The sequence below is a fragment of the Bombus bifarius genome, unplaced genomic scaffold, assembly GCF_011952205.1.
Source record: "Bombus bifarius isolate JDL3187 unplaced genomic scaffold, Bbif_JDL3187 scf7180000007986, whole genome shotgun sequence".
Lineage (NCBI taxonomy): Eukaryota > Metazoa > Arthropoda > Insecta > Hymenoptera > Apidae > Bombus > Bombus bifarius.
In genome coordinates, this window is record NW_022884368.1 from 552164 (window position 1) to 562964 (window position 10801).

The following is a 10801-nucleotide window of genomic DNA, read 5'->3' on the forward strand; positions in this document are numbered from 1 at the left end:
TAGTAACAGGTAATAAATACGGAATACTAAATTTCTATATGCATGCTAACATTAATCAGAAGATACTGAACAAATATACACAGGAAACGTCAAACTTTATTTTAAAAGTACGGAGAATAAATCTTCATACATATGTACTATCATTTCATTAAATGTCATATACATTTGTGTTGAAGCAGACATTGTGTAAAACACTGTGTTAGACACAAGTGTCAATTTGTTGATAGCATTTTAGAGAGATGATTTTATAGAACGAACAAAAGTACAAATATAAGGACAAAAGTAACGACTCAATTTTAAATCGATGTTCAAGTTTCTCAAATAGAATTTATTCTATCCCCCCCGCCCCCAAAAAAAGATGAACATACAATGGAAAACACAACCTATATGAAAGATTATACAAAATAATTGTAATTATAGTACAAATTCGTCAAAATTTGTTGTGAATTTCTTTACATAAAATTAACAAGTATGTTTGGACGACAAATATTTTTGGAACTTATGGATAATCAACGCAATCAAAGACGTAATGAATTTATTCGACGACTTTCTGCAAATCAAGGACATGGGATATCATTTAATGAATTAGTAAATATACCATCTTTAAGGAACGACGGATTCTTGTTTGATTTAAATTTTATTCTTCTCGAAGATAATGACCATGGTCAGCCGAATAATTTATGTTTCCGAACGTTAGTACAAACAAGAAATTGAATTTCTTAAGTGAAATGAATTGTCAAGAGGAAACATAAAATAACTTGTTAATTATGCTTTAGTAATACTGAGAATATACCTAATCGATATTTATTGGAACATATCAGACAAATGAAAGAAAGATATCTAATTATGGAAAGAGAATTAACAAGAATGAAAACATTAATCCCTATAATAACACGAAATACCAATGCCGTACATCAATCGGTATTTTCATCATCTACCATTTTACTAATTTTTTGAATTTAATATTCTTTCGTTCATGTTTAATTTCATTCTTCTAAAGTCGCAAACAGATGTAAATTGGAAACATCGTTCCCTTAGAAAGTACGGACACTTTTTTGAAACTGTTCCAAGAAATCAGTACAAAAAGAATCAAGAACAAGTTAACGTTTCATCACGAAGGAAACGTCACACTATGAAAAAAGATAAAGATTCAATTAATGAAACCTTTGATGATACAGATTGGAAGAAATACAGAAAATCTTCACAGGTATTCGTCTAAAAATCAACAAGTTGAAACATGATTGTTTGCACTTGTATGCTCTTTCAGAATTTACAGAATGATATTTATCCTATAAAGGAGCCTGATAGCACCTCATTTCAATCAAGGATACTAATTAACAATTCAACAGCAGTTTGTTCGATGCACAATATTGCTATGATACTTCCACAGGATTCAGCTCAATTGACTGATCCGTCGAGATACAAAACAACAAATTCTAAAGTATGCGTATCAAGATATATAAAAATTTTAATAATTTGAAATATTATGTTACTAATATATCTCTTTATAGGCAAATAACGAGATTCATAAAGCTGTAGATAAATGTGATTCTGATCATTCGAAAATGATTTTTGGTAAATCGAGGAAACATTTCGGTCCCCCTGAAACACGAAAGGTATTAAGATCGTATAACAGGTTCTTTATCGAGCTAAAGTTAATTAAATGTTGCAAAATATATAATTTTATTTTATAAACGATTCGGAACTAATATAATTATCAACGATGTATAAAGGCGTCGATGGAAGTATGCCAAAGCTTCGACAAGAAACATGAGCCGGAAACGTCCTACTATACTGACTTCGATGTTAAACATGAAGATCATACGCAGACTAAACCTGCTGTATATACACCAGAATTTCGACCTATAATGGGATCAAAGTTTAACAGCGATATTTCCGATCAATCTGCATTTCATTGTCAGCAACAAAATACCAATCGCGAAGAGAAGTGTATGTTCAAAAGAACTAAATTTTTCGAAAATACGGATGTTCATCGAAAAGATAATTTTGATATTCGTGTTCAAACACCTCAAGGCAATCGCAGCTATTGGAACAATAATGCGAAGAAATTATCCTATGAAGGAACACATTGTACAAGCGATTCATCCAGACAATTTACGCGTATCATCCAGAGACAGAAAAAAGAAATACATAAGAAAATACCAACTCCACGTAGCAACGTTCATACCGCTTACACTCCTATGGTGCAATCTCCTACGTGGAATCCTTTGTTAGATCCAAATAGTTTTACCATTCAATTGTTGAGGTATGGGATAAACATTAAAATAAGAAATGAAAGTTTTGGTTCCTTTTCATATTTTCGATTCTTTTTGACAGACTCGCGGTATTACTTTATGCTCCGGCATTGATGCCGGCATTAAATTCATTGATTGCCCGACAGAGTATTCAAACGACAATTCCAATACCTTGCTCCGAAGGTTCAAACGACTTGTTGACGCAAATTTTTACAATTTTGAGCAATCAGCAATGTGTCCCAAATTTATCGTATGTAGCAAATCCTCGAATCAACGAAAACTCCCGACAATTTCGAGAATCGAATTCACATAATTTATCGTCGCGATCAAATTCGCTTCCCGAGGTATAATAATTCTCTATCCTGCGTAAATAATCATAGCTATAAAACGCATTTAATCTAATTACAAAGTTTCAAACGTTTTTAGAATCCTTCGAAGCAACTTGGAGATGATGCTTGTAGCGTGAAAACCTTTGAAAACAACCAGTTTGGAAAAAATTCAGTTGCTGTAAATACTTCTTTAGAAATATGTAACTGTAATAATATGAAACAATCATCTTCGCGTTGCAGTAAAAATACTTCACACGATCAAATAGAAGAAAATGAAAGGTTGATGTATACATGGACAAACAAAAAGTCAAAATCGTCAGAAACAGTAGTATTAGAAAAATCAGTGCTACAATCCGAACAAAACAAGGAAGAAGTTTCGAAAAAGGAACAAGAGGATCCTGAATTCTCTGAAACTCTGTTAATGCAAGATGACGTTACCATTTGGGATGATGAAAGTTGGAATGATCCAAAATCTAAGTTTACAAATATGTGGAAATGTTGATCAAATATAAAGTTTATCGTACTACAATAAAAATATCTTTAGATACTACTGAAATACTGAACAGGGGTTTAATAAATTGCAAGCAAAAAATAATCTCGTGTACAATACGTACCGACTTAAGAACGCTTGCGCGTGATTCGAACACGTGGCGAAGGAAGGTGCTTTTCTACGAACGCTTATTCAGAACTGCAGTCTTACGTGCTTTCGCTACCGAAGCGCGTCCTACGATACATTGTCTTCCTTTTCTCATGTCCACCTTAGTAGAAGATGTAAGAGTAAAATATCAAATAATTCGCATATATTGAAAACTAAACACCGGCTACAGAGTCTACGTTCACGTACTTAAAATCAAATATTAAAAATTAATGAAAAATATAAAGTACTAACGGAAGATTGCCTAATACGTTTTTGTTTGGTTGCACATGTGTTTGATTCGGTGAACTTTTTCCCACAATTATTGTGAAATGTAAATTTATATTTCTACAAGATGGCAACGATACGCAAGAAGAATTGTAACTAAAATGGAGATAAAAAGAAAAATTAGGGAAATGGGTATAAAACTGATAGAAATCCACTGGGAAGTATAAGTTCTCAATCAGAGTTTAATACAATAATACAAATAAAATTCAAATTACGATGAGCAAGGAAGAAAACAGTGATGGGGCTCCTCAAGAAGGAGCTGGCGGTGGTGAAAGCTCGAGAAAGGAGACGGATATCTATGAAAATCGAAAGACCAAGAAAATAATACGATTAGTCACTGTGATGGCTTACATGTTCTCTGTAAGTTTCGTAGCCATTGTCCTAAGTGCGTATTATTTATTTCTTTGGGAACCACCTAATCCAAGGCTTTTACGAAGACCAGTTCAATTATCTTCCGAACCCGAAGTACAATACTTACAAGGCGATAAAATGACAGTGCAAGATGACCCCAACAAACCCGCACAACACTCTAATGCTACGAATGTTTTGTTCTTGGGTCGTATTGCTGACATAGAAAAACCTGTCAATAATTACGATCATGTAAAAGAGCATCGTGAAAAATTAAACGAATCTTTGTTTCTATTACCAAATTCTTTAATTGAATCTTGGAAAAATAGAATCAATAATCCGAACTCATTTGTTCAAGATTCCTCTCGAGAAAGTGGAACATCTAATTTTTTTAATTATACTTCATTCGAAGAAGAAAAGACGTTGAACTTAACAAGAAAATTAAATGGAAGAGGTACAAAAGATTCATCTAAAATTACGAATCGTATGTTCGGTAATAATGGTACATTCCAGATACTGGAGTCTTCGACTATTTTTGGAAATGAAACGAATAATGATCATTTTACAAATACCAGAAACTATTCTGAATCATCTCAAGATATTTTTCCATTAAATCACAATTTTACGAAAAATACAGTTACCAATCGAAACGAAGACAAAAATAATGTTTTATCAAGCTTTAAATCGAAAGCTGAAACGTTTAATAAAAAAAGTGTGAAAGTTAAAACGCCCCAGTATCCTGAAATACATTTGCCCAATGAAAGATTTATAGATACTACAATGACAATTATGACGATAAATGATAAAGAAAATTTCGATATCCAAAACAGTAGAGGAGATCGTGCGTATAATATCAACAATCTAAAACAAGCAATTAATTTAAATAAACAAACAACTCTAGATTCTTCTCGTAATTTGGAACTTGAAAATCGTCTAGAATATTCTGAACAGTCCAACAAATTACCTGGCAAACTGGCAAACATTGCGTTGAACTTCAAAGGTAAATAAATTTTCTATAATTTGATTTTTTTCCACTTTACTCACCTAGTAAGTCACCTTTTTAAATGTGCGGCATTACACATATTTTGTCGTTCATTTAAGCGATGAACGTGATCATCGTTTATTTTTTGTACAAATATATTTTTTACACGCGTACGTAGTTAGGTATATACAATTATATTTCAGTAACGGCAAAGCATAAAAATATTTCATATACATAACTGCAATGAAAAGTCATGATTAAAACCTTAGAAAGAGGATAGTCGGTGAATTGACCTACGATGATTATCTGTATTGTTCACGTAATGACCAGAACAGGGTCAGGTCGATCCATTATGGCTTCTTTAACGTTGCATCAGTACAAAAATCTTACTACTCCTATGAACGAACTTGTTTAATCTTTATTTGATTTAAACAACTTTATTTTATTTCATCCTCTCAAGTAACATGATGAAGTATAATATTTAAATGAAAGTATACGCGAATCAAACTAAAGAAAAGATATATCCACTCCTTTTTTTTTCCTTTCTTATTTCTTCTTAAATATGTGAAATATCCATTGAATAATGATTACCTATCGTACTGCTATCTTTATCCGAGATCGAAGAATAATGCTACTAAATGCTATTAAAATAAAGGCGCGCCTCTTATGTAAAACGAGAATGTCGTAAAAGTCACTTTACTCTCGAAATGAAAACCCTATCAGCTTTGACTAAAGTTTATGGGCTCTTGTATTAGCAGCTTCTATTCTCGACACTTGTAACTTTCGAATTATATCCATTGGAATGATTACGTTTACGTAAATAGCATCCTGTATGGAACGACAATGTATCCTGTTTTGCGTGACCTGTACGTGCAAGTATTAACTTTGAAGCAATACATAAACTCAGTCTTACGTAAAATGATTATGTAACATTTTTAATCATTCCTTTGTCACTTCTACAGAAGCACTTCAATTCGAAACCGATGTAGTACTTATACCTATGCCTTAATGAACATTCTTTTAACTCGGTATATAACTTATTTTATATAATATGAATGACACAAAGAGATTCTTATTGTTTCTGACGTTAAACATTATTACCTTTGAATTTTTCACTTAAAAAAAGACTTGAAATGAATAAAATCAAAATGTTACTCTAATCATAAACAGAAACAATGATTCAATCGATACATAATATGTTAAGCACGTATATTTATCGAAAAACGTACGAGATAATTTTGGGTGGATAAATTTTGGAAATACAATGAGACGGTGCCCATTATACGGTTTAAGGGCATTTTCCACGATGAATTCCGTAAAATCGAGCAGCCCTTGGAGTTTGCAGAACGAAGCACAATGAGTCAAGATTCTGAGACTTGCGCAGTGAAAACTCGTTGATACATATCATTGGACGAGTGTGTCTTACCAGCTGTATCTGTGAGAAACGTTGATCCAATAGTCAGGAGACAGAAATAGTTGTAGAATAATGAAAACGTCAATATAAACCCTCTACATATTGCATTCTCGAAAATTTATCTCCCTGTTGACAAATTATCGTGAAGTTTAAGCACTTCCCTACCACTGTTCCCGATACTCGCAGTATTCTCTCGGGAACGCCCTATCAGTAAACCAAACTGTCTACTAAATTGGGAATTCGAAAATCAACAACAGTGGATTCGAATTCATATTGATAACGCGAGGATTACAGAAACATTGGTGGTAAATCGTAGAAAACATTCGACCAAACATATGTACGTAACCTGTCGAACGCAAAAGCATTCTGCGTAACAGTCTTCAACATAAGATATATTTAAGCTACAAAGCTTACAGTAATAAACTTATAAAGTTTACTGAGCGTTCATAAATATTAATGATCAAGCAAGTTATAAATACGTAACATTCGATGAAAACAATGTTTTCCTCGATATTTCCCTCGAAACCTTACATCGAATTACTATGATTACAATTACGATTTTTGTACGATGACTTAATATTATAGAAACTAAAATGTTATAATGTTATATTGAAATTTTATATCAAAACTGAAACATAAAACACATTTATGAAGTTAATCGAAACCTTACAATCGAAAATTGAATAAAACGGATTTCTTTGAAACATCAGCACGTCGAGAATGCAGTTGCCGCGCAAAATGAGCGCTCAAAACGTAATGGCAAGCATTAGTCGTACATTGGGAAATCGCGAACATAAACCAGCAGGCAATGAAATTCGATTTGCAGGAGACGAAAGGAAAGACAAGCTCTACGAACCAAAACATAAACAAAAGTTGGTACGGGTATTGACGGTGGTTGCCTATGTTATATTTGTTAGCATGGCAGCTATCCTGCTATCGTTGTATTATACTTTCTTATGGGATCCGAAAGACGTCCCTACCAAGACAAGTACAAAATCAGAATGTGGTAATACATAATTATCAAATTATATCGCCGATCGCTCTATTATGAACGATAAAAACAGATTTCAAATCCTCCAATCGCTGCGATGTTATCTATTCGTTTTAAAAACTTTAAAAACCGATCTCTTGTTCGAATTATGAACTAGCCAATTATCGTGTAAATATATCGTGTAATTATACTCTTGTCATGATTTATCAATACGGAATTCGTTATCTTGAAATCGCTGATCGCTGTAAATGCTAATTTAGATGCGATAAAACTAAAATTACTTTTTCTTTTTTCAGATACGCAAACAGAAAAAATGACGACAAAATTAACGACCATGGCGAGTGAACGAAGTATGTCAGAAATCATAACCACTCCACGACAGAAGGATTTATTAACTATCTTAACAGAGATTGCTGAATCATCGACTGCTCCCTCGCTAACAACACTCGAGGATTTACAAACTAGTCTAAGTACAGAAACCAAAGAAATATCTACCAAAATGCATTCTAACATTAATTAATATGTTAGAATATTAAAAGTAATTAAAAGAAGAATTAGATTTTACTGTCAAAACTTTTAGATTTGTTATAATGCTTATATAACAATTATTTAGTTAATAACGACAAAAACAATTTAATAATCTTTACATCCAAATAATTATTAAATGCTAAACGAATACTTTTTAGATCAAATTATGTTTCTTTGCTGAAATAATCGTAATATTGCGGAATTATACTATTGGTACGTAAAAATAATTCTCTGAACAAAATCGTTTGGATAATTGTAATTAAGATTGTATTTATTTCAATGCATTTAAACATCGTATAGTAATATAATAAAGAAATTAAACAAAACGATGAAGATAAAAATGTTTCATGCTAATAATAATACGAACTACAAACGTTAATGATACATTTTTACATATTTAATGATATTAACAATCACAATATCGATAATATCCGATACCCATGCTATTATATAAAGGAATTTGACGTACTTTTTATTTCCTATTCACCAGTCATAAGCATGTGGATGGATTTTTCTGATCCAAACATTTTATTTGCCCTTTCAGCTCCTACAATTGCAGAAAGCTGCATAATATCATATTTACAATATAAAATAGTAATTGTCATATTACTTCCAGAACCTGAACGTGGATTTTGATTAGCTTCCTGCATTAAGTTACACATTTCTACGTAAAACTGAGGGAAGATTGGTGGTGCGTAAAATATAATATGCCTTATACCTTTTACTCTTATTCTACGGAAAAAATGAAATCTTTCTGAATATAGGAGAAAATGTGCATCACTATGGAAGAACATGTCTCTTGCTCTTGCCACTTTTGCATCTTTAGAATATTCACAAATTTGTACAAAACTATATTCTTCTTTTTTAAAATAATTCCGTAATTTCACAAAATCAAAGTAAGATGGTATAAAAATCAATGTATGATTCATTATTCTATCTTTATACTGAGGAAGTATCTTTGTTGTAAAGAACTCCATTCTATATTCCAAGGCTTGAGAATGACTTGAAGTGTCAAATCTGTGAAACACTTGTGGAATTTGTACAGCTACTTGACAAATAGATCCAGGAGAAATAGGATTTATTATTTTTACTTTCCCTGCATAATTGTAACATTTCTTATTAAATATTCCATAAATTTCAGGCACATGAATACTTGAAAATATTAACGTCTGTCTATAGTATTTAGTCCATCCATTCACACACCAACTTCTTACTCTAGAAAAATCTGTTCCATGAGAATCTTTTGGTTGTAAATGCAAATGATTTAATATATGTATCATATGATCCCAGTTTTGCATTAAAAACAATTCTGCTTGATCAAGAATCAATAATTCTACTGATGCTAAGAAATCATAATCTCTATCTGCTTCACCTTCTGCACCTATTAATATTCTTAAACCTAGCAGAGATGAAATTATTATGTCGGAGGAGTAAAACTCTGAATATAATTTTAAAGTCTTTTTTGTAATAGCAATTCCTATTTTAAAAGTATCATCTGTATTTCCTTGAAATGTCAGTTCATAATCTTCAGGTTTTGGATTTTTTTTTGACATTGCTAATTCATTGCCACTAAAATCTTCCATAAATCTTGTCTTATTCATTACAGAACCACCTTTATCTTCTCCAATTAAAATAGATATCAATAATTCAACAATTTTTAGACATGAATGCCTAAAAGGAACAATTATTAAAATTTTTGGTCTCACTAAACCTTGATCTCTATATTCATCTGGGATTTCTGTCATGTTTGTACATTTTGATTTTGTTATCTTTGCATTATGGTGCAATATCTTCGTTCGTGTTTTCAACACATGATTAATTATATGTAAGCAGTACACAAATCTTATTTGATCCGCATTAGAAAATGTCCTTTCAGGATAGTATAAATCTTGATAATTATTTATTATTGAAAATAGCTCTCTTTGTAAAGGAGTCATAGGTGATGGAGTTGTATTCGCATTATCCTTTGTATTTGAATAATTTGCTTGGGTAAGATTGCCATGAATTTGAGACTTGACATATAATTTATCCCAATTTATATTATCAATTAATTGAGGAACAGTGCCACACTTAGCAAACTGTTTATATTCTAAAACAGAAATGTTAGATTCTTTCATCGTGTCTTTAGCGTCATCTAAAAATTTTGGTATTTGACATGTAAGATTGCCTAAAACAGGCCATATTATCTTTTGTGTTTCTACAGTTTGTGGGACATTAGAAACTGCTTCATAAAGTTTATCGCTTAGGTCATCATGAAGATGAATTGAGAATGGATCCTTCAAATAACCAGCATCTTCTTGAGTAGTTTCAGGATCTTCTTCGTCAGCGTCTTTCATTTTTATTTCATCGCTATCACTTGGTAAATCTGCCTCCTCATCCATATTGTTAGATTCCATTGTTAGCTTGTCTCTAATTTCATTATTCTCCTCAACGTCATCCTTATCACTAAAATCATCACTTTCTGAATTAGATTCAATAGCAGTAATTTGTAAACTAGTTGTGTTTACAAAAGAGGATAATAAGTTTTGCAATGGATTCTCTTGTTCATCGCCAGAATTGTCACTTTCTATGTCTCGTTGTTGTAATTTTTCTTCTTCCAACATTTGCCTACGTTTCTCGATTTCCTTATTTTTAATGTCACGATCTTTGATATACGAAGCCTCTTTTAGGTTAAATTTACTCTTTTTGGGTTTCGGTCGATCATCGGACCGGTGAAATTTCCTTTTTCCACCGCGATTTGATCTTTTACCACGTGCCATTATAATCAAATGTTATGTACATTAATTAACAATCCATAATAATAAAAAAAATGTTATGAAATAAAATTCATCCACGTGTCTTTGTCGATGATTTTTGAATGTACGAATATGTATTTATGTTTCGAGTTATGAATATGTGCATTCATAATTACGTAAATTATATAACTAAATCAAAACATGATATATATTAAAAAGAAAACAAGTACATAAGATTTTTATTTATAATAAAATATATTAGTATTATAATTTTTAATTATACACGATCACGATTTT

General features: G+C 31.7%; 3 protein-coding genes across 3 annotated transcripts; 2 read left to right on the forward strand and 1 right to left on the reverse strand.

Annotated features, from left to right (window-relative positions):
- The first annotated feature begins 331 nt into the window (after positions 1 to 331).
- LOC117205123 lies at positions 332 to 3114 on the forward strand. The gene is made up of 7 exons (XM_033443228.1): positions 332 to 921; positions 1001 to 1207; positions 1268 to 1441; positions 1512 to 1616; positions 1734 to 2266; positions 2338 to 2599; positions 2682 to 3114. Exons 1-7 carry the CDS (start codon positions 826 to 828, stop codon positions 3084 to 3086), a joined length of 1782 nt encoding a protein of 593 aa, XP_033299119.1. The 5' UTR covers positions 332 to 825; the 3' UTR covers positions 3087 to 3114.
- Positions 3115 to 3387: 273 nt separating this feature from the next.
- Positions 3388 to 8098, forward strand: LOC117205124. The gene is made up of 2 exons (XM_033443229.1): positions 3388 to 4854; positions 7538 to 8098. The coding sequence occupies exons 1-2, from the start codon at positions 3723 to 3725 to the stop codon at positions 7759 to 7761; spliced, it is 1356 nt and encodes a 451-aa protein (XP_033299120.1). The 5' UTR covers positions 3388 to 3722; the 3' UTR covers positions 7762 to 8098.
- Positions 8099 to 8137: 39 nt separating this feature from the next.
- On the reverse strand, positions 8138 to 10658 carry LOC117205129 (digestive organ expansion factor homolog). The gene has a single exon (XM_033443237.1). It carries the CDS (start codon positions 10526 to 10528, stop codon positions 8249 to 8251), a length of 2280 nt encoding a protein of 759 aa, XP_033299128.1. The 5' UTR covers positions 10529 to 10658; the 3' UTR covers positions 8138 to 8248.
- Positions 10659 to 10801: the final 143 nt, after the last annotated feature.

Excerpts from the sequence above, each read along its gene's own strand:
- LOC117205123 (XM_033443228.1), top strand. The coding sequence starts at position 826 with ATGAAAGAAAGATATCTAATTATGGAAAGAGAATTAACAAGAATGAAA. Across the intron at positions 922-1,000 it reads CCAATGCCGTACATCAATCG|TCGCAAACAGATGTAAATTG; the intron begins GTATTTTCATCA and ends ATTCTTCTAAAG. Across the intron at positions 1,208-1,267 it reads AATACAGAAAATCTTCACAG|AATTTACAGAATGATATTTA; the intron begins GTATTCGTCTAA and ends ATGCTCTTTCAG.
- LOC117205124 (XM_033443229.1), top strand. The coding sequence starts at position 3,723 with ATGAGCAAGGAAGAAAACAGTGATGGGGCTCCTCAAGAAGGAGCTGGC. Across the intron at positions 4,855-7,537 it reads CATTGCGTTGAACTTCAAAG|ATACGCAAACAGAAAAAATG; the intron begins GTAAATAAATTT and ends TTCTTTTTTCAG.
- LOC117205129 (XM_033443237.1), bottom strand. The coding sequence starts at position 10,528 with ATGGCACGTGGTAAAAGATCAAATCGCGGTGGAAAAAGGAAATTTCAC.